This window comes from Microtus oregoni, unplaced genomic scaffold (assembly GCF_018167655.1).
Source record: "Microtus oregoni isolate MIOR12 unplaced genomic scaffold, Mior012 000047F_ref0000412, whole genome shotgun sequence".
NCBI classification, from domain to species: Eukaryota; Metazoa; Chordata; class Mammalia; order Rodentia; family Cricetidae; genus Microtus; species Microtus oregoni.
The window spans coordinates 13668418-13692123 of NW_024543221.1; the positions used below are offsets into that span (position 1 = coordinate 13668418).

General features: G+C 50.2%; 1 protein-coding gene across 3 annotated transcripts in view; it reads left to right on the forward strand.

The window, feature by feature from the left end:
* The window catches only part of Ptpn14 (protein tyrosine phosphatase non-receptor type 14), a 138485-nt gene that overhangs the window by 99950 nt on the left and 14829 nt on the right, over positions 1-23706 (forward strand). For all 3 annotated transcript variants that reach the window (XM_041635331.1, XM_041635333.1, XM_041635332.1), the window contains exons 6-13: positions 3124-3194; positions 4112-4199; positions 8194-8282; positions 10730-10817; positions 11871-11953; positions 14460-14517; positions 17272-17350; positions 19612-21083. In XM_041635331.1, the coding sequence (XP_041491265.1) occupies positions 3124-3194; positions 4112-4199; positions 8194-8282; positions 10730-10817; positions 11871-11953; positions 14460-14517; positions 17272-17350; positions 19612-21083 (2028 nt within the window). The remainder of the gene's footprint in view (positions 1-3123; positions 3195-4111; positions 4200-8193; positions 8283-10729; positions 10818-11870; positions 11954-14459; positions 14518-17271; positions 17351-19611; positions 21084-23706) is intronic.

Here is a 23706-nt window from a genome sequence, read left to right on the forward strand (position 1 = left end):
TGATGTGATCTTCGGTAGTCATTTATATAATACCCGTCCCCAAAGAGCTTGCGACACAGGTTTCTCAGAGCACGCTCCCTTGTCCAGATGAAGCTCAGGTGGACTGAGGGCTGCCAGTCTTTCCACCGCTGCTTCCTACCCTATGCCAATCTCTGGAACCTTCTCCTCCATAGCTGTCCTTTCCCCTGCCTGAAGGCTTTTGTAGATGGGTACCACTGGAAAGGAAGCACAGATTAGGTGTCAACAGAGACATTAAAACATTTAAGCAGACCCAAGGAGATGGTTGAATTGGAAAACTGCTTGCCCTACCAGCACGAGGACCAGAGTTTGATTCACAGAGCCCACATCCAAAGCTGGGTGCTGTGGCATGCGCCTGGATCCCAGCAGCGGCTCAGTGGGAAGCAGAGACAGGCAGATCCCTGAAGCTTGCTGGCCTGGTAGCCTGGCCTGGTAGCCTAGCCTGCTTAGCAGAGCTCTAGGGCAGTGAGAGAGCCTGTCTTGGGCAAAGGGTAGAAGGCACCTAAGGACCCCCACATCACAGCATGTACACATGCACCCCCAACCCCACATGCTCCCCAACCTCTCTTCAGGATAAAGGATTCATCTGGGCCAAACACGTGCCAGGCAGGTTCCTATGATGAAGGTATGTATATTCCCGGCCCTTTTTGTAATTTTTATCTTGAAGCAAGGTCTCAAGTTGCCCAAGCTAACTCTGAACTTACTACATAGCCTAGGTTGACCTTGAACTTGTGATCCTCCTGCCTCAGCTATCCTGATTCCCAAACTACTGAGATTATTGTTCTTAGATTTATGCTCGCTCTCTTCAAAGTGGTTTGCCGTTAGCCCCAAGTGGAAGTTCATATTCAGATTTAAAGTTCAATGAGTTAAAGGTTGAGTTTGTGGTTGTATTGGCCATAGCCTAACTGCTCAGTAGCCACGTGTGTCTAGGGCAAAGATCAGGCATATTTTGATGTCCCTCCTCGTCTCCCTGGGCAACGCCGTAGATGAAGCTGGTGGTTGCCCATGCTCACTGCTGAATTGGGTATGTTCCAAGCGTGGCCTGTAACCCTCATCAATTTTTTCTGAGTACACATCCTGAGTCCACCATGCTGTGACCTGTCCTAGGTGGTCTGTGGTCTGAACCCTTACCACATAGTCGCTGAGTGGTGCTTAGGCTACACAGGGCTAGCACCCTTACTGGCTATACAATCTTGGGCAAGTTAGCTGATGGTTCAAAGCCCCTGTCTGCACATCCAAAGTTAGAATAAACCCATTCCCACTTTGAAGATCAAGGAGGAGATCCGTATGAGGGACCTACCCTGGTCCAGGGTAAATTCTCAATAACCAGTTATTTGGATGTGTTACTATTACAGTGACTCTGTCTGTGATATGCAAATATGAGCTGATTGAATAATGTCGCTGTCTGCATTTTGAAATGCAAACTGAGAAGATAAGCAGAGGGATAAGCTACTGTTATCCAGTTTTGTATGGTCAAAACCTCCTCTATAATAATGTGGAAATTATATGCCATATATCGAGTTCAGTCAATATTCATTGACTACTCACTTTGTCTTATGAACTTGGAAGGGTCGTTGTGGAAAAGCCCCATGACTGACCTCTTACAGGATGGAAAGAACTGCAGTCCTTGAGGGACCCAGATTCTAGCAGGTGACGGGAGACAAGGAATGAAATAGGATGGTGTGTAAATGGAGTATGTGTGTAACCACAGAAGAAACACTATAGACAGAACATGCAGGAGGTTTGTGGAGACCCCTCAGCAGAGGAGCTATGGCCAGGGGAGGGAAGGCACCATGAAGTATCCATAGTGAGAGTGGAGACAGGGTGTTTCCTGTTGTGTGGTGGGACTGTGTGGGCAGGAGTCTAAACGGAGACAGTGAAAGCTGTGTTGAGAACAGAAGCCTGCCCGAGGCTCTGAACTCTGAGGGGAGGAGATCTGGAAGGAATGGCTGGGTCCCACTAAAGAACGGTCCAGATGCCAGGCCCAGGTGTGGACCTAATTGTACAAGCAGTGGGGAGCCGTGGCAAGGTCTCAACTTTCTGCTGGGTTCTGCTGGAGCTCGCAAAGGGAAGCATGCATTCCTCCGCCGAGGGAGGGAAGGCGGATGAGTGGCCCTGTTTGATCTTCCCTACTCCCCGCGCTGTCAGGTGGCTTCTCCTCAGCAGAGAAAAGAACAAAGTTAAGTACACAGGCGTTCCACAGGTGTGTGGCTGTGGCACACACCCTGCCATTTGTCATTCAGCCCCTGCCACGCACACACATCTCTGGGGTGTACATACCTCTGCTGCCACCCCCCCCCCCCCCACACACACACAGGTGGAGGCATTGAGTTGAATATAATAGCAGAAGGGTGCCTTTGGGCGTTTTCAGAGTTGGAACTTAGGTTTTAATGGAGCCTTTGATCTTCACCTCAGCTTGTTCTGTCCCCATGTGCCGTTTAGAATCCGCACCTGGTATGGCTGAGGTGCTTGCAGCTAGTGTCTCAGGCACACAACACACTTGCGGTCTCACGACTGGAAGCTCGCTTATTTCCCAGGGTTCAGTTGGGAGATAACTGAACAGTAAAGCTTGCAAAGACGTGAGTTTGGTCCTCAGAACCCACGTGGAAGCAAAGCTGGCTTGCCTTCCCAGTGCTGACGAGGCAGAACCCAGTGAGTCCCCGGAGCCTTCCGGTTAACTGGCCTGACTTCCCTGGTGAGTTCCAGGCTAGCGAGAAACCTTGTGTTTAAAATCAAACAATGGGGAAAGCCAACTAACCCACCAAGGTGGCTACAACAAGAGGCAAGAGCTGAGGTCATTTTATGCTATCCACACATTCATGTGCACACACACACGCACATACTACACAAGCACATACTAAGCAATTTAATAAAAGTGCATCTGGGAGGCAGATGGTCAGTAAAGAAAAAAAAAGCTGCCTAGGCCCCACCGGCTGTGGTAGGAGCTGTGTTGTCTGGGTCCCACCAGCTGTGGTAGGTGCTGTCCCTTCTGGGTCCCACCGGCTATGCTAGGAGCTGTGCGCAGGAGAGAGAAAGGGAGTGTGTCACTGGGGACGCCTGACCAGGGAGGCACTGACAGTGACCCGAGTGCTCCTGTTCTTCCAGGATTTGGCCCTGGAGGAGGCTGTTCTGGAGGAGCTGACGCAGAAGGTGGCCCAGGAGCACAAAGCCCACAGGTAAGATGGGTAGAGATTGAGACTTCATCCAGCCAGCATAAAACACTGTCTGTGGGGTGGGTCTTCATAGCTTCGCCCACCCCTGTCCTGGGTCACATGGTATCCTGGCTTCTACCCATGTGGCAGGGCTCTGGGTTCTAAGGAGAGCTTGGGGGTAGGGGGGTCTGTGCTTCCCTGCTTCCTCACATCCCCTTCCCTCCTCCCTCTTTAAAATATTTTCATTTTAAAATTGTAGAAATTTTCTAGCCGGGCGGTGGTAGCTCATGACTTTAATCCCAGCGCTTGGGGGGGCAGGGAGGCAGGGCAGATGGCTGTGAGTTCGAGACCAGCCTGGTCTACAAGAGCTAGTTCCAGGACAGGCTCCAAAACTACAAAGAAACCCTGTCTCGAAAAACAAAAAACAAAAAAGCCGGGCGATGGTGGCACACGCCTTTAATCCCAGCACTCGGGAGGCAGAGGCAGGCGGATCTCTGTGAGTTCGAGACCACCCTGGTCTACAGAGCTAGTTCCAGGACAGGCTCCAAAGCCACAGAGAAACCCTGTCTCAAAAAAAAACAAAAAGAAAAAAAAAAGAAACAAAAAGAAAAACAAAAAACACACACAAAAAATTTGTGATCCACATAGTGTCTTTTTAAAGCAGACATCATTGTTCACAGGGATATATCGGATAATTAGTGCTTTAAAGGCTATGTCTCTTAGTTGGAAAATTTACCTTCCCTTTCATATTCCTTTTTGAGTAAAAGGCCGCTGATCGTTAATGCCACCTTACCAGGTGCTACCCTCCCTGGTGGAAATGAATGCCATCCCCGGAGACCAGGGCCGGCACACAGCTCCGGGATTTGCGTTAAGATGTTGGTGTTTGCCATTGGCTTTGGACTGCTACCCATTTTCCTCCTCTGGTGCTGTTTTGATTGTAGTGGGATCCCGCCTGCAGAAGCTGAGCTGATGTACATCAATGAAGTAGAACGTTTGGATGGATTTGGACAGGAGACCTTCCCGGTGAAGGTGACACACCTTTCCTGCCCCTGCACATTTCAAAGTTAGCGTGGGTGGCCCTGGGCCAGAATGGCTTCCCTTCTCCGTGTCATGTGACGATTGATGTCTTTCTTACCTTTTTCTCCCTGTGACAAAAAGAGATGGGACAAGAAGTGGCTTATAAGGGGGAAGGTTAGCTTTAGCTCACAGTTCAGGGGGTACAGCCCTTGGTGTTGGAAAAGGAATTGAGACAGCCGGTCACGTGGTGTAAGCAACCAGAAAGTAGAGTCAACAGGAAGTAGAACTGGGCGGTGAAACCCCAAGACTCGTCCTCAGTGGCCCACTTCCCCCAGGCGGGTTCCATAACCTCCCCAAACAGTGTCACCAGCTGGGATGAACTTTTCAGACACATGAGCTTATCGGGGACATTTCTCGTTCTGACCCTGGCAGTTAAGAACTCCCTTCAGGTAAAGCTAACGCTTTTTCTGAGCTCAGAGAGTTTGGGATTGAACTTCAGCAGATCCTGCTCGTCTGCTTGGACAGTTGTGTACGATTAGAGCCCATACAGGAGTGCGTCCCTCCCCTTCAGCTGCCAAGGACAGCTGACGTCCCGTGGACACGCACAGTGAGGCTAGCTAGCAGCTTTCTTCCTTTGCGTCTTCTCCTCTCTTTCCTTTGGATGTGGGGATGATCACTGGTGAGCCAGATTGAAGCATCTCCACTGCGCAGTCATGTTTTGTCTCTGCAGCTCTGCAGAGCTGTGAGTGGTGGGTGTTTTGTGGAAGCCGTGTCTAGCAAATCGTTAGAGCGCATCCTTTGTAACTGCCCCACCTCCTGGAGTGGGTGTGACTGGGAGAATCATGAGCCCATCTTCCAAACTCGGTCTCGCCTCTCTCCTGACCAACTCTTCAAAAGATGGCGTTCCATCAGAAACCTAATGCAGCTGGCACACCCCGGCAAGCTGGGAGGGGCCTGTGATTTCCGCACACACTTTCTTCACTCTGGCTGCTTTAACGCATGCTCGGCTCCCTCTCTGGCTTGCTTACCATTTGCGCTAATGACAGCTGCCTGCGAGCGTTCGAACAGAATCAAGCGAGGTGGCCGCATCCCGTGAAAGGGGCTAAATGGCCCTCTTTTCGATTTGTTTAATTTTCCTTTGCTTCTCTAACGGCCGCCCTTGGTAGGACTGTCATCCATTTACCTTGCAGAATATGCCTGGCGAGGCCATCTGCAGCCCACTTACAGCAGCCCACATATAGTCACGATATTTCGGGTCACTGAAAAAAAAAATCAGTAAACTTTTCTCGATTTCTACCCAGCCAGCTTTTCTGCCTGGAAGTTGGGGGTTTTGCTGTGGCCATCGTTTGCTTATTTTTAGTGTCTGAGCCGTAGGAAGGGAGGGCACTCAAGCGAGAGCCGAAGTCTACTGTAAAGCTTGGATATCTTTCCATCTTCAGTGGATTCATCTAGTAGGTTCTCCAGGGAGGACCAGCAGTGCTGATCTCTTTGGGGAACTTGGCTTAACTGCCCAGTTCCACCAGTATATCTGTCCCTGGTGGAGGTAACCATCTGCAGACGCTGGATGCTGGGTGACCCAGGATGCTAGGTGGGAGAGGGTGGGGAGTGGCCTGCCTTGAAGAAGTTTGCACAAGCAGAGAGCTGAGTGTGCAGGGATAGACGGTGAATTGGATAACAGGGCCCCCGTGTGCACTTCTGTTTAGAGCCACCAGCTTTCCCATAAATGGTTCCCCAAAATGTCCCCAGCCCTCCTTGGGTACCATCTGTCCTTCCTAAAACCTCACATACACTCACGTAGCTTCTGGCTGAGCTGCCCCTACTAATGGAGCCTCTGAGCTCACAGAAGGTTGCTCAGATGTGGCTCAACCCAGGACTACAGTTCAGTAGGATGGCCAGCATTTACGTTTGGTCCAGTGCGATGCCCGTAGCATCCAGTGTACCACAGCTGCCTCAGGCATCCTTCTGTGTGTTCTTACATCATCCTGCTCCTGGAATGGCTCTTTCTGGGTCACTTTTACCCTTGACTCTAGTGTGAACCTGCAGGCGAAGCATCTGGGGTATTCTTGTAGGGTCTCCTTTCCCTCCCTTCTCATGCTCCCCACCTTACTTTTCCATGTGCATCTTTCTGTGGTATGACTTATCTTTCAGCTTTTCTTTGGTTTGCAAACCATGTTGTTTCTTCTCCCCCAGTTCTTGGCCCACCCCTCAGCTCATGGAGTAGCTCACCCTGGCATCAGAGGCATAACTTCCTCACCACTACTTTCTGCATGCTGGGGTTACTGGGGTACACCACTCCGCCTGACCTGTTTTCCTCTTATATCCTTCCTGGGTTGACCACCAGGCTGTCTTACCAGAAGTCTTGTACTGGCAACTTTGAAGGGGAGGGTTCCAGCTTGGTGCTGTCTCTTGCCTTATAACTATCTCTATCTTTAAAATGACTAACTAAATGGTATGTATTTATATATAGTGTCTTTTTTTTTTTTAATTTATTTATTTATTAAGGATTTCTGCCTCGTCCCCACAACCGCTTCCCATTTCCCTCCCCCTCCCCCGATCAAGTCCCCCCCCCCCCATCTGCTCGAAGAGCAATCAGGGTTCCCTGACCTGTGGGAAGCCCAAGGACTGCCCACCTCTATCCAGGTCTCGTAAGGTGAGCATTCAAACTGCCTAGGCTCCCACAAAGCCAGTACGTGCAGTAGGATCAAAAACCCACTGCAATTGTTCTTGAATTCTCAGTATTCCTCATTGTCCGCTATGTTCAGCTAGTCCGGATTTATCCCATGCTTTTTCAGACCTAGGCCAGCTGGCCTTGGTGAGTTCCCAATAGAACATCCCCATTGTCTTAGTGTGTGGGTGCACCCCTCGTGGTCCTGAGTTCCTTGCTCGTGCTCCGTCTCCTGCTCCTCATTTGGACCTTGAGATTTCTGTCCGGTGCTCCCATGTGGGTCTCTGTCTCTGTCTCCTTTCATCGCCTGATGAAGGTTAATATTCCTGAGGATGCCTATGTGTTTGTCTTTGGATTCACCTTATTTAGCTTCTCTAGAAACATGAATTATAGGCTCAATGTCCTTTATTTATGGCTAGAAACCAAATATGAGTGAGTACATCCCATGTTCCTCTTTTTGGGTCTGGCTTACCTCACTCAGGATAGTGTTTTCTATTATATAGTGTCTTCTTAACCTGTGTGTATGTAGGATGGGGAATCAGGCTATCTCACAGTCTTAGCATTTTTGTGGGGTGAACAGAAAATCTGTTCTCAGTGGATTTTTGAGAATACAGCATGTCGCTACTAACTGCAGCCAGCACAGTGCACAGTAGATCCTGGAATTTGTCCCTCTAGTTTAGTTAGAGTTCATATTGACTCGCATCTCCTCACCCCTGCAGCCTTGCTGCCCCATGCTGCTGATGAGATAAACTCCATCTCAGTGAACACAGCATTTGTCTTCCTGTGCCTTTCTTGTTTCACTTATAATAATGGCCTCTAGTTTCAAACACCCGAGTATCCTGTTTAAAGCCTACACGGTATTCCACTGTGTGGTGTACACGCACACCATACCATACCTCACTATGTGATGTACACACACACCCTATCACACTGCACTATGGTGTACACACACATTGTACCACACCACACTATGGTATACACACACTATGGTGTGCACACACACCGTACCACACCGCACTATGGTGTACATGCACACCGTACCACACTTCATTATGGTGCACACACACACATGTGTACCACTCACTTCCTATTATGTGGGATACATGCACACTATACCACACCCCACTGTGTGGTGTACACACACACCGTACCACTCCCTACTATGTGGGGTACACACACACTATACCACTTCCTACTATGTGGGGTACATGCACACCCTACTTCCCCCCACCTCTTTCTCCACTGGTCTCTTGGCAGACACTTCGGCTCTTTGACCTTGGCTATTGTGAAGGCTCAGCAAGGACACGGTGGTAACAAACACCTTCTCTTGATCCTCTGCAGGACAATCAGGGCAACAGCACACACCTCGGCATTTTCTTTATGGGAATTTTCGTGAGGAACAGAATCGGAAGACAGGCGGTAATATACAGGTAACGTGTTCCTCCCTTGAGAGACTGTGGGCAGGGCCATGGACTGTAGTTATGTAATGAGTTAAGAGCCACACTGGACCTGAGTGGACTCTGTTTTCTCAGTTCAGATAAAATTGGCCGTCTTCAGTATTGATGGGGCTAGGGGAAAATTGATACTGCTTTTCCCAGAGGTTTAATTCCTTCCTCTCTGGCTACAGGAAACATGCATTTCAAGTCTACTGAGTCAGTGGTGCAGACCTTGAGAGCAGGAAGAGCGGGCTCTGTAGTCGGTCCTGCTGATTGCTTTTGTTAGGACTGTCTCTGGATGTTTAGATCCAAACCAGATTCTTCCCATAGCCCCGTGCTCTCTGTGTGACCACATGTGTTAGCCAAGGACAAAGTCATCTTTATACTAACGAAAGGGGACTGAGAGTCTATCAAAGTGTATTTTAGGGGCAGTTAGTCTGCGATAACAAATGAAACGACGGAGTGCTTTATTTTTATTATTATTATTACTTGGACCCTTTAACCTTCTTTTCCGTTTAACACAAGCAAACCCTGTCCAGCGGTGTGGTCAGTGTCCACTAGCTGGCTCATTGCATGGTTGCCCGTAGCTTCCATGATGACAGCCTGTTTGCCTTTGTGTACCTGGGCAGTCTGGCCCTGTGCTGATGCCCCAACAGGCAAAGCGTGAACTCTCGGGATCAGTCAGGGCTGCCTTTCCAGACAGTTTCCAACTCAGATCACTGCTCTGCCATCATTTCTATGATTTTTCCCTCTTTGATTTTTGAAGCTACAACGTGTATGGAGACCTTTAGGATAAACGTTTAAGGGCTAGGGAACTGTATCTTAGTTGGTAAAGTCTTGAAAGGACCAGAGTTCTGTTCCCGGGACCCACATAAAAGATGCTGGATAGGTTGACACAGGCCTGAATCCCAGAGCTGGGAGGCAGGTGCAGGTGGAGTCTTGGGATTTGCTGGCTAGTCAAACTAACTTGCTTGGCAAGTTCCAGACTGGAAAGAGACTGTCTCAAAATCCAAAGTAGATAGTGACTGGGGACTGATACCCAGAGTTGTCCCCTGGATTCCACAAGCACATGAACCTGTAGACACGTGAGCACTCCTATACACCTGTGCTGCTGAACTCCAGACAGACTGCAGATGTCAGTCTGCCTCTGGCAGGGGTTGTTCCGTCCCCTCAGGAGCTGTTCACAGGAGGGCGCAGCTGAGGAGCTCCTGTAGAGTTTGGGCAATTGCTTTGAAGGAATTCAACTGGCAGGGAGAAGCCTCTCGTCTTGAGATCCTGGAAGCAGCAGGTGTCTGCTCAGCAGGTGTCTCTGTCAGGGAGCATTTGGAAAAGGGAGAGGACTCGTGGGCATGTGTGGGGAGCACAGCTCTTCTGGAATGGGCAGGTGACTGGGAGTGACTTTGAAAACCCCAGGTAAGAACTCATCGGTCAGCCTCGGGGAGTGGATTCACTGACTCTGGTTCTCACCAGTGTCTACATCGAATCTCCTCTACGAAGGAGCAAATCAGCCACTTTTTCCCGCTTTAGATAGGATGTGGGACTTGAACTCTACACGGATTACAGACATGGAGATGTGGAATCCCTACTGAGTGAGGAACTTGTGGTCTTCCGGGGGTCTCTTGAGAGATCTAACCACAGAATGAAAATCTTACATCACAGTGTGGTGGGGAGCAGGCACTCCAGAAGATTCTCTTTTTCTGGGAGAGTGGTAGGGGATGCCGAAGGGCTGGGGACGGAGTCCAGATAGTGCACTGTTTGCCCAGCATGCAAGAAACCTTGCACTCAGTCCCCAGCACCATATAAATGTTAGTGGAGTGGCCGAAACAGGAGGATTAGAAGTCCAAGGTCGCCCTTGGCTATGAGGTAAGTTTGCGATCAGCCTGTAGTACGTGAAACTGGAAATTGTCTAAGGAAGTAAGGAAGGAGGAAAGGAAAACCAGACTCAACAGATTGGGTAGCTTCCGTGAGCATGGTGGATGGAAAAGGGACCAGTGGGGAGCTGTAGCTCGGACATCTGCTGAAGCCCGAGCCTTAACAGAATGTCTAGGAACCAAGTAGAATGGGAGGCAGCCACTTATCTCCTGCTGTCTGGCGCCTGCTTCTGGGATTAGAGTCCTCACAAGACCCTGGCGTCCACAGGCCCCACACATAGGTGGATTCCCTGTGTCCTCCCGCCTGAATCCATGCATTGAGTGAGTCCCCTTGCACACCAGGTCTCCGAGAGCTGCCAAGGAAAGTGTGCGCATGTGTGTGCTGCCATGACTGGTGCATAGATACAGAAACTACCATGGGGCATCTTCCCCGAAGATGGCACAGTGAATCCGGAGTGCACGCTAGTCAAATATTTAATACAGTTAAATCATAATTGTAAGATGAGACATTTCTCAGGGTGGATACACGGACCATCTTCGAGTAAACCTAGTCACATTTCTTTGGCTCAGGTGGAATGACATTGGGAGTGTCACCCACAGCAAATCAGCCATCCTTCTAGAACTGATTGACAAGGAGGAGACAGCACTCTTCCACACAGTGAGTCCAGGGGTCTGCACAGCTTAAGGAGGGATTCTTTTCTTTAAGCTAACAATGCCTTGCCTCATTCTCCATGTCCTGATACTTGCATGTTCTAATACTTTCAATGTTGGGGGCACTGTTGTCATCTGTGAAGTCTACACTCAAGGACTGCACAGTCAAGTTGGGCGTGCACGCGCGCACACACACATATCCTAATAATATTTTAAATATGTTTACAGTACTGAACTGCCTTCCTAGGCTATCCGGGGGCCCATGCAGCTCATGGCTGCATATTGGACACAACTGTACTCCGTATGGGATGCAGTGCTATTGAAGGAGTTCTTTCTAATACTTGCCTGGTCCTGCATGACCTCTTGCAAGCGATGCATGTTCTCACTAGGTTTGTCCAGCATGCCATCCCACTCCGGTCACAGCCTTCCTCAGGTGACTCCTAGATAAGTCACATTGCATTTTCTGTTGCTGGCTGACCTGCGTTTTCCAGCCCCTCATGACCCTGGATTTGGGTCCCTTCTCAGGAGCCAACATTGTTCCCCTCGTCATCCTGTCTCTGGTTGAATGACATTGGTGTTAATCGTAGGCCCTGCCTTGATTCAAGAATTGGTTTTGAGCCGGGCAGTGGTGGCGCACGCCTTTAATCCCAGCACTCGGGAGGTAGAGGCAGAAGGATCTCTGGGAGTTCGAGGCCAGCCTGGTCTACAAGAGCTAGTTCCAGGACAGGCACCAAAGCTACAGAGAAACCCTGTCTCGAAAAACCAAAAAATAAAAAAAAATAAAAAAAAAATTGGTTTTGAAAGTTGAGGTGAGAACCTGGCAGTTCCTCACTGCAGACCAGAACCTCTGGAGAATGCATTGATAGATGGTCATTTCTGCCATCTTTGCCGAGCTGTGGTAGCTTGGGCTCCATTGACGTCACAAAGATTGGTTTGCTTCCTGGCCCAGCGTGTTATTCTGTACTTCGGATGGAAGGAGAGGTCTACTTGGAGAAGTCTATGTGAAGTACATATCTAATCTAATGAATGCTTATTTCTTTCCCATCTCTTCTTTTTCAAGGATGATATTGAAAATGCCAAGTATATTTCCCGGTTATTTACAACACGGCACAAGTTTTACAAACAGAACAAGATCTGCACTGAGTGAGTAAATGTTTAGTTCACCGTCTCTCTGGCCAGCTTGGTCCTATTAAATCGGGGCTTCTGAGAAGTTCCCGTCCCGTTTCCAGTCCTTCTTTCCCCTTGATCTTTGTAGAAGCCATAGGAGGAGTCTAAAGCCAGTCAGCAGCGAGAGATGTTTAAGTGCCGTCTACTGCAGTCCGTGTGCCTAGAGAGACAATCATTTTCAAATTGACTATAAATGCTTCACTTCCTGGATGGGTGGGCCGCATCAGTGCCGTTCCGGCACTCGGCTCTGAGTTCGGAAGAGCCCAGCTGTTCCCAATTTGCCCAGGTGCCCCTCCGTGTTAGATGTGGAGTATATTCAGAAGTGGGGAGCGGAGTGATGAGCCAACTTAAAAGAGAGGATGCTGCCGCTGGATCGGCCTGTTTCCGCTCACAGTTGGCTAGCCCTGCGTGTGCTCCTGGGTCGTGCCATCTGACTGCAAATGAGAGGCCAGGGTAATTAGAGGGGGATTTGGAAGGCACTCCGAGATGGCACGCATCTGTGTGTCTTTTTAATTTAGTTCGGAAATAAAGATGATAAATCTGAGCCTGATTGAGGGCACTTCCTCGTGGCCTGACCTCGGAGACGGCGTGCCGGGGGCCCACTCTGTCAGCGCCTTTACATAGGTCGCTTTCAAAAGGCGTTCCTCAGCGGAGCGCATTTGCCGCTTGGGCCCCCAAGGTGTTTAATTTTGGTTCAAAGAGCATCAGGGATGTAAATGCAAGTGAGGGGCTGTCTTTACGCTCCCACAGTGGGCACATCCAAGCAGGGTGGCATATTGCAGGACGGCAGGTGCCGCTGCAGAAGGCAGCGGCTCAGAACTGGAGCCCCAGGTCATGGCAGACTTTTCCCTCCATGTAGCCCAGGCCCTTTCAAACCAGACATTGCAATTGCTTGCTGCTAGGGTCTGAAAGTACACCTGAGAGTCTAGGCCTGCCCGCCAAGTTAATAGGTGGGTTAAAGGCCAAGCAAGGACATAACCATGGCTTCTGCAGACACACTCATACGCGTATGGTTCCGTTCTGCTCTTGCCTTTGTTTTGCGTGGTGGCCTTGACACCATCGAGAATTCCCTAGCTGACTTCTGTGTGGTGGATGTGAGTCCCTTTGAGAGTTGCCATCTTCCTCTGTCTCTGTTTCTCAGCACAAAGCTTCATTGCTGTGTTCAACATTCATGTTTCTTCTGTGGTCTTTTCTACTATCCGGGAACATCGCAAGTACATTGAAAATCAAGAATTCCGTCTGGAGTACCCTTGCCTTCTTCCTTGACGTGGCATCCGAAGCAGTTAACCTCATCCTTCCCACATACACATGGAGCTCCATAATCTCAAGTCAAGGGCATTCCTGTCGAGTTCCAGAATGGGAATTGTCCCCGTAACCTCCTCCTCCATCTAGGACTGTCCACTCGTGAGCCGCCCAGGCTCATCAGGCGGCATCTGCCCCTGCACAGCTGGTCCTTGCCATGTGGATCCCACACCCCAGGGCAGGCAGCATTGGAGAACCATGTTTAACCCAGGAGTGATACCACTGAATTTGACCAGCAGCCAGAAACCCACATTAATGCCTTATCCCTGTGGTTTCACCAGAGCAAAGATATTTATCAACAGGCAGGTAGATAGGCAAAATTTTCAACTCAGGGAAGTCTTTATTTGAAGAAGTTTAGCCCGAGGAAAAGTCTGTATCTTGTATTTCATTTTGTTTTTAAATACGGTGTGGTGTTGGAACCTCGTGGTAACCACTCTCAGGAATGGATATGTTCTGGCTTGCACACCTCTCTGTTGTTGTCGTTGAATCAATGCTGAAGTATTCTCTCTGTGAAAGATTTGCTGGGTTGGGGACATACCTCAGCTATGGAATATTTGCCTCCTGCTTGCTCGCTTTGACCCCCAGCATCAGAGCAGAGTTAAAACAAACACAAAAGGCATCTGGCCTGATAAACATTTGCAGAATGTATTATCTTTATGGGCTCGAACTGAAAAATATTTTCTCTATTTCGGAATCTTATTTAAACTGGAAGCATTTTCAAAATATTTTCATTATGCACCTCCACAGGTTTACACAGGACACTGTTTTAAAAGTTCACACGATGTGAGGTTTTCCGGTCTTTATTTCTCCCATAATATTTCTTTAGAAGTAAGCCTCGTTCTTCTAGTAACAATGAGCAAAGCTCTACAAAAATATGTGTTCCAAACATTTTGAGCGTGAAAGAGAACAAAGGCAGAGCTGTGTTGTTAGTGTTGGTGTGCAGTCATGAGCCGTGTGTGCTGTGTGTTCTTAGTGTTGGTGTGCGGTCATGAGCCGTGTGTGCTGTGTGTTCTTAGTGTTGGTGTGCAGTCATGAGCCGTGTGTGCTGTGTGTTCTACGTGTGTTGTGAGGTAGGCTTCGCTGGTCTGGCCTGGCCCCCTTCCCAACTTCCCTTGTCTGTCTGACCTTTTGAACTTTGGTCAACAATAATGATGGTTTTCATTTTTAATCTTTCATATAGACAGTCAAATTCTCCACCCCCAATCAGACGCCAGCCCACCTGGAGCCGGTCCTCACTGGTACGTACACTCCTTAGTCTCAGTCCGTGGTCTGGCTGCTGGGATAAGGGTTCTATTACGCATTTGAGGGGAGGTGACTAAGGGTACCGTGACCAGGGGAGAATTGCTGGAAGCATAGCAGGTCATGATTCACTTGCAGGAGGTGTGGCAAATATCCACTGTGTCCCACTTACCCATGAGCACCTCCCTCTATGTGGTTTGAGGTTCTCCCCAGTCTTACTCCAGACCAGAATGATCATATACCTTCAGACCATTGACCATTTGCTCGTCTGTTCTGGTAACGTGCCCCAGAGTCCAAGGGATTTACTGCCATACATAGAGCTGAGCAAACTAGCCAGAAAATGCTTTTTAAATGAGCCGCAACCAAATGAGTATAGTTAATGGTCTCCGTCTATCGAACGAATGGGACGTTTTCTAATTTCCAGACTTTAGTCAATAAAGCGCCTAGCCTTTAGCTGGTTTTTGCTTTTTCAAAGCTGTTCTTTTTCCTGCTGCTGTGACCAGGAAGCACAGCTGTATGTGATTCCCACTGCAGGCTCTTTGTGTCTTCAGGGTGATGCAGGGGCTCTGGGGCAGAGTTGCCCTGTTTGTTTTCTACTGGTCTTGTAGCTCTTTAAGGCGTGTGGCTTTCCCACTCCGCTAGATGTGCAGTTCCCTGGTGTAGAAGGAGCTGCGGGCAGGCCTGCTTTTCATTCCGCCCAGCTCCCACATGGTTAGCTTTACACCTGAAATACCAACACACAAATTGTATTCTTTTAAACGCTGCCTGGCCCATTGTATATAGCCTCTTCTTGGCTAACTCTCATATCTTGACTAACCCATTTCTAATAATCTGTGTAGCACCACAAAGTGGTGTCTTACCGGGAAGGATTCAGCATGTCTGACCTGGCGGCTGGCTCCATTGTGTCTGCCCTCACTTCCCTTTTTCCCAGCATTCTGTTCTGTCTACTCCACCCACCTATGTTTTGACCTATCAGGCCAAGCAGTTTCTTTATTAATTAACCAATGAAAGCAACAGATAGACATATGACCTTCCCACATCACCCTGGAGTCCAAAGACTCAAGCACCAAAGAGTTTTCTCTGCAGCCAATGTGTGTCTAGCCTGTCTTCAACTTCTCCCTTAGAAAGTTTGGAGGACATTTTCTTTCCCTTCCCTTCCCTTCCCTTCTCTTCCCTTCCCTTCCCTTCCCTTCCCTTTGTCCTTCCCTCTCTCTCTCTCTCCCTCCCTCCCTTCCTTCCTGTTAAGAGCATGACACAGACTCCTAGAATTCTAGACTTGAGCCACATGGGAATTCCTAAGCTCACGTCGCTGTCTCTGACCTCAGTGTGCCTCAGTCTCTGTCCTGTGGGCCTCCTCTGAAAGGACCCTGTCCTCCCCTGGAGAATGGCGTGTTTGCTCACACGCTCATTCCTTCAGTCTCCTCTGTTAGTGCTGTCTTCCGTTACCTTGTTCATCTCGTGTGTTTGTTAGTGAGATCAAGTGTCATTTGTACGTGGGAGCTGTGATGGCAGAACACTCTTCTCAGGCACTTGTGGGATCCAGAGAGCCTCCCTTTCTTACTTTGGTGAGGTGGTCTACAGGGCTTTAGATTCTGAGGTCTCTCATCGCCTTGTCCTGTAGGTCTGAGCTATTTCTCTGAGTGAGACAGCAGACGTCAGTGTCTTAATGGCCCTTGCTGTTATAAATCTTAACTTCCTTACCAGTTTCTGTCTTTCTCTCTCTTTTGTGATGCCTGTTCTCATAGGTTTTTGTTTTCTTGTTTTTGACAAGTTTACGCAAACCCCTAGTTATGCCTGGTCTATGGAGTCTTAGCTTAGAAACTACGACTCTAAAGTCATCCTCCAGGACTTCTGCGATTATTTAGAAGTCTGAGCAGCGCCTTTTCCTTCTCAGTTTATTTCAATGTTTTTCTTCTTCGATTCATGTTGATTCTGGATCTTTTGTTTTCATGACCTTCCTTGTTCCCCATCTGGTGCCTTGAAACTCCCTAGGTGGACCAGGCTCCCCTCGAAGGCATGGAGATCCACCTGCCTCTGCCTCCCAAGTGCTGGGATTAAAGGCGTGCACCCCACTTCTGAGTCAGTTGTCTTGAGATGATAGCTCTAAAGCTGGAAGAGATAGGAGACAGACAACCCCTCAGTCCCCCAACATCAAGGATGCCCTCTTCTGCAGCAGGAGTGGTTTAGAATGGTCTAAATGCCACATTCAGGAGCCAGTGGGCAAGACTCTGCATTGCCCAGGAGTGCGTCCTTTCTGAACTAGAGTGTCTCTCTGGCCCGTGCCACATGTGATTCTCAGTGTCCTTGAGACAACATGCATCATATTATTTTATTAGACCCAGTCTAACACAGCCCTGACCCTACACCAGCCTCCTGTGGATCTGTGAACTGGAGCCATGGCCCCTGCTGCCTTGGAGGGAGCCAGTCTTGGACGTAGCAAAGAATGTTTCTTGGACGAGTTTGTCCCTTTTAACTCCACCTGCTCCAAAGGCCCCGAGAACATGGCCAGTGTCCGACACCCTAGCGAACAACTGCACCCAAACGTGGGATGCTGGCGTTTTTCCCTCTCTGATCTTGAACCGCTTTCTGCTGTTCTCAGTGTCACTATGAACTAAGAGCTTAGATCAGTAGAAGAGGGTGGGTCAGAGGGGTGGCCAGCAGAGCAGCTGCAATGTGCTTCCCTGGGTCGGGGCTGGTTTTCTGACGTCTCCCAGATGCCTTTGCGGCATCCGCAGCTCTGTTTTCTGTTTCAGCCGAGGCAGCAGCCGTACATCCTGCCTCCCATGCATGTGCAATGCAGTGAACACTACTCGGAGACCCACACTTCCCAAGGTAACTGTCGCTCGTCTTTCTGCCGTTGTAAGACACAAGGCTGGGTCCCGGGGCACCACAGAGACACTTGCTGGAAAATGTCAATGATGGTTGGATTTTAACTTTGTCATTGTCTAATTACAGTGGCCAGCAGATTCAATTTGTGAAATTAAGCATAGTAGCTGCCTGGGAAGGAAAGTACCCGAGATCTGGCTAACTAGGAAGACGTGTGGCTGGGCTGAGCTAAAGGATGTGTTCTTGTTTCCTTGCCTCCCATTTTAGTGGGCCGAGGGTGGAGATTGACAGCCCAGCCCTCCTCGGTGTGCTTACTTCAACCTCTGGACCCATGTCAGGAGCTTGGAGCAGCCACATGGTTCCAGGGTGCCTGAGCAAACCTCTCACCCTCATAATTCAGTGATTTTTCTTACCCTCCTCCCTTCAGGCCCTTTTCTCTGGGTGCCGGGACAAGAACATGGACCAGTGGTTGTGAGGTGTCAGGTGCTAGGCGAGGAACTTGTTGTGTATTGTCTCATTTAATCCCGCAGTAAGCCTGTGGTGCTATTGTTTCCGTACAGAAATAGGGAGACAGAAGTTAAATGCTAGACCTTGGATATAAGAACTGTGTGGGTGCCCCTGCGTGCGTGCGTGCGTGCGTGCGTGCGTGCGTGCATGCGTGTGTGTAAAGCCCTGCATATCCAGAATGTGTGTGTTTATGTGTATGACATTGTATATCCAGAGTGTTTGTATATTTGTGTGTGTGCATGCATGCGTGTTGTGCGTGTGTGTGTGTGGCCCTGCATATCCAGAATGGACCTGACTTAGAAACTGGCCTTTGTGGTTCGTGGGTTGGGGAGGTGACTCAGTGGTTGTCTTAGTCGGGGTTTCTATTACTGTGGTAAAGCACCACGACCAAAAACACCGTGGGGAAGAAAGTTTATTTCAGTTTACACCTCTCAGATCACACTCCATCACTGAAGGAAGTCAGGACAGGAGCCCACAGTAGGAACAATGCAGAAGGCCTCAGAGAAACACTGCTTTTCCTGGCTTGTTTCTCATGGCTTGCTCAGCCTGTTGTCTTATACCAGCAAAGACCACCTGCCCAGGGTGGCAACACCCACAGTAAGCTGGGCTCTCTCACACGAACCCTTCATCAAAAAAAAAAAAAAAAAAAACCAGAAAAAATGCCCCCACAGACCTACCAACCGTGTGGAGGCATTTTCTTGATTCTTCTTCTTTTCCATATATAAAGTTGGCACAGACACCAGCACAGCAATGCTGTGCAGGAGTGAGCTCCGGAGTGTGGATGCTCAGAATTCACTCGAATGCCAGGTGAGGGTAGCGACCCACCTGAAGTTCCAGCTCCACAAGGCTGAGGTGGGATCCCCAAGCAAGATGGCTACTGAGACTCAGCAGCAGCAGCTCAAAGTGGAGCTGAGAGCCCCTGCCTGAGCGGATCACACAGAAGAGTGAGCAAGGATGACTGCTAGCACAAACATTGGTGTCCATGCAAGTGCATACACACGCCCCACGTGCACACACGCCCCCACGTGCACACACGCCCCCACGTGCACACACGCCCCCACGTGCACACACGCCCCACATGCACACACGCCCCACGTGCACACACGCCCCCACGTGCACATACGCCCCCACGTGCACTCATGCCACAGATACACATGAAAACTGCTTTTGTAGCTCTTTAGGTTCCTTCAGCCATTGTTACTTTTTACTGGAATTAGCTAGAGGGAGGCTTCAGGAACACCTCAGAAACTCTTGATTCTGACCTTTTTTGTCCGCTGGCTGCTTGCTGTTCAGAGACCATGGCCATGCTGGCCACGCCGTCAGCCTCGCTTCTCTCTGAATGCTCGTCAGTCCCTTAGGTTAAGAGCCCTTTTCTGATATAGTCAGAGAGAGTAGTTCTGAGGGTGCGGCAGTTTAAGTCGATTACGCTATTAAAACTCTGGACTTTTCTGGCCCAAATATCCGGTTCTGCCCTGAAGCTGTGTACAAGAGGCCAGGTCTCCCCAACAAGGGGCTCATTGTCTCCATCTAATTATAGCGATTTGAGACGGTGCCCACGCGATGCCCACGCTGTGCCCTTCCTTTGCACTGCACTCTGACACTTTATCCGAGGTAGCAGTTCTTGGTGACATATGCAGGGGAGGGTAGGGAATTTGCCTTTTTATGACCTATTTCAGTCATCCACTCCAGGGACTTAGGGAGGAGGTCTCTTGAAACAGTGTGGCGTGATGGTTCACGTTCTTGTGTTTGACTTTTTGCAGACAGCATTTTCCCTGGGAACGAGGAAGCCTTGTATTGCAAATCTCACAACAGCCTGGACTTAAACTACTTAAATGGCACCATCACCAACGGCAGTGTGTGCAGTGTTCACAGTGTTAACTCCCTCAGCTGCTCCCAAAGCTTCATCCAGGCCTCTCCGGTGTCCTCCAACCTCAGCATCCCTGGAAGCGACATCATGAGGGCGGACTACATCCCCAGCCACCGGCATAGCACCATCATTGTGCCTTCATACAGGCCCACCCCTGACTACGAGACAGTGATGCGGCAGATGAAGAGGGGACTGATGCACGCAGACAGCCAGAGCCGGTCTCTGCGGAACCTCAACATCATCAACACCCACGCCTACAACCAGCCTGAGGAACTGGTGTACAGCCAGCCAGAGATGCGGGAGAGGCATCCCTACACTGTCCCGTACGCGCCCCAGGGGGGCTACGGTCACAGACTTGTTAGTCCATCTGACCAGATGAACCCCAAAAATGGTGCAGTGTGTAGCAAGCCAGGGGCCAGCTCCATCTCTCACACGGTGAGCACTCCAGAGCTGGCCAACATGCAGCTTCAAGGAACACAAAACTACAGCACAGCCCACATGCTCAAGAACTATCTCTTTAGGCCCCCACCCCCTTACCCTCGGCCTCGGCCTGCCACCAGCACCCCAGACCTCGCCAGCCACCGCCACAAGTATGTCAGTGGCAGCAGCCCTGATCTGGTGACTCGGAAAGTCCAGCTTTCCGTAAAGACCTTCCAGGAGGACAGCTCTCCCGTGGTCCATCAGTCTTTGCAGGAGGTGAGCGAGCCCCTTACCGCCACCAAGCACCACGGCACGGTGAATAAGCGCCACAGCCTAGAGGTGATGAACAGTATGGTACGCGGCATGGAGGCCATGACACTGAAGTCACTCAATATCCCCATGGCTCGCCGTAACACGCTTCGGGAGCAGGGCCCCACCGAGGACGCGGGTGGCCACGACGTGCACGGGCTTCCCCAGTACCGCCACAAGAAGACATTCTCCGATGCCACCATGCTAATCCACAGCAGTGAGAGTGAGGAGGAGGAGGAGGCCCCTGAGGCGGTGCCTCAGATTCCGGTCCTTAGGGAGAAGGTGGAGTACAGTGCCCAGCTGCAGGCCGCCCTGGCCCGCATTCCCAACAGGCCCCCGCCGGAGTACCCAGGGCCAAGAAAAAGCGTCAGTAACGGGGCACTGCGGCAGGACCAGGGAACCGTCCTTCCTGCCATGGCCAGAGCCCGGGTGCTGAGACACGGGCCAGCCAAGGCCCTTAGTGTCTCCCGGGCCGAGCAGCTGGCTGTCAATGGGGCCTCTCTAGGCCCCTCCATCTCTGAGCCTGACCTCACCAGCGTGAAGGAGCGGGTCAAGAAGGAGCCTGTGAAGGAGAGGCCCGTGTCAGAGATGTTCTCCCTGGAGGACAGCATTATAGAGAGAGAGATGATGACTAGGGTGAGTGTCCCCACTCCCAGGTCACTGATGGAGGCCTAGAGGAGGGAGGCTTCAGGGAGCGTGCTGGGCCCTAAAGGCCTATGGGCATTTCAGCCTTGATGTCCCCAGATGTGGGTTTGCTTTGTCAAGGAACATCTGCCATCCCATTTCCATTCGTGGCTACGGCTGGTATGAGGTACAGAACATTTTAGTGACTAGGCGCGTTCCTGAGGAAGTTACCACTGAGCCCAGGTCTGTCCCTGAGGGGGTTACCACTGCGCCCCAGTCCATATCAGGGTTGTTCTATGAGAATCTCACACATGCGTATGTGCGTGCACATGCATCGTCCTTGCTTACACACCACATTTGAAGACACGCCGCAGTGTTGCTGTTACAGATGACCCTTCACGGGGATGCACAGAGCTCTGAAAGTTAGTTCTGCTGTCGGGGCGAGGCACGCAGGGGCAGATGTGTGTAAACGAGAAAATAAACACCTCTTACAACGAGAACATTGCTGGATTGTAGTTGCTGCTGCTGCTGCTGCTGCTGGAAAAGAGAAACCCTCCCCTACCGCTTTTCCTGGAAACCCTGACCTCCCTAAAAAGCCTTTCGATTATGTAACTAATTGAGCCAGTTGACGGCTTTCCGCTGGATACAGCTGTCGGGTAGTCGGCTTTGTTGGAGGTCATTAGGCTCATTACCGAGTCTCCCGAACTCATCCTGGGAATCAACCCAGACAGAGGAAATAAAGGCCAAAGTTTTACAGAAGCCACACTGCTGGGTCGAGAGGTTGAATCCAACCTTACTACTTTAGAACAGCCTGAAGGCATCTCAGCCCCGAGGTTCTGGTGATCAGCAGGGTGGCAACAAGAGTCAGCCTGGATGGACCGCATGCTTCTTGCTTTGCAAACGGGGAGGGAAATTTTGAAGTCTCTGCCTCTGGGGGTAAACACGCACACAAACACACCTTTGGCTGGGGATGGAGTGAAATGCGGGGGTGGGTATCATGAAGAGACAGCTTTCCCAGCTTCGAAAAGAGTAATTCATTGGTGTAAAGTGATGTCTCAACACTTCTTGGCTCCAGGCCTCTTAAAAGCTGCCTTGGCTTCAGGAATCCATCACCGTAAGCACTGAGCTTCGAAGTTGGCCCTGACAAGTTGAGACTTAACGATGTCCACATGGTCATGTAACCTCATCTTGGCTATACTCATCCTCTCCTGTTGCCCAGATTAAACAAATAGCCCGCAGCCGGGGCCCTGGTCCCGGGTCCCCTGCTTGGAAGCATGGTACAGACACCGAAGAAGAGTGAAGGGCTCCCTGCTGTCTCCTCCCCCACTTCTGTTTTCTTCCAGGATGGTGGATCACACCGACTGGCAGATCCCACCGTTAGCTTTTCGCTCGGGAACTGCATTCCTGTTCCTTTTAGACCCCCTCAGCTTACACAGCTTCACACAACTGGGAGTTCATAGACTGCTACCCTTGACGTCTATGTCCCAACCTCAGAGAAGCACCCGAGGTCATGCAAGGCCACCACTCAAGATGAATCTTCATCATGAAGTCTGTATTCCTACCTACCGGCTTAGGCAGCATCCACACAGCTTCCCCACTCCTCTATGTTTGGAGAGTAGGAAAGAAGGCTACGGCAGCCATACCAGCCCCTCTCACTGAGAGAACAGAGGGAAGCCTCAAGCCTGTGTGGAGGATTGGGTGCAGTGAGCTCCCTGTTCGCAGTTGCTTTTCCTGTAATGGACGGCTCGGCTTAGGGCCCATGCTTCAATCCTGCTGCCTCCTTGAAGACATTTTCCACCTTCCAGCCCCGAGCCTGGAGTCGTGTTCAGAGAGCAAAGAAAGCCAGTTCAGTTCAGAAAGGTTCAGAAAGACCTTCTAGTTTGATTTATTTCATTCATTTTTTTGTTGTCCCTGCTGCAAAGCTAATGGGATAAATGACATCAGCACCGAAGAGGCCTGGTTCAGTTATCACCGTATCCAGTTCTCCCGGGGTAGGTAGTGAGCTTTTCTCAAGAACAGCAATCCCTGAGCTCTGGAGGCAGAAGCAGGAGGATTGCTTGCAAGTTTGAGGAGCAGCCAGGGTTGCCTAGTAAGACTCTGTCTCAAAAATCAAACAAAAACAAAACCTTTGAAGCACTTCAAAACTGAATGAAAGGAGGGGATAGGAAAGAGTTACCTTTCACAAAACTGAGCTAATCAGGGGGTGAATCCAGACGTATCCCAGAGGCCTGCTTGGCACGGAGGTGCCAAGGCTGTTCACTCCTCAGCCACCCATCACATCTCATTGTGCCCTCCTCGCCGACGCCCCCTTGGTTGTCCGTGGGTCAGCCTTTCACCAGCCTAGTGTTGTGTTGACAGTGCCCCTCACAAAGACTTCTCACCCATTGTAGGAGCACATTGATGGCAGCCATGTCCCCACCACCCCGCCCCCACCTTACTCAGCGCCACGTCTCCAACAACATCCAGATACCTCCTCCAGGAATAAATTGATTAGCAGTGCAATAAGAAAACAAATCCTTGACCGCCACCTCGTCTATAGCAGTCACAGGCATGTACAAACGGGCATGACATCATTGTGCATCGTAACGTCCCCTTGCACGCTCTTCCCCGAACATCTAAGACATAATTATTTTCA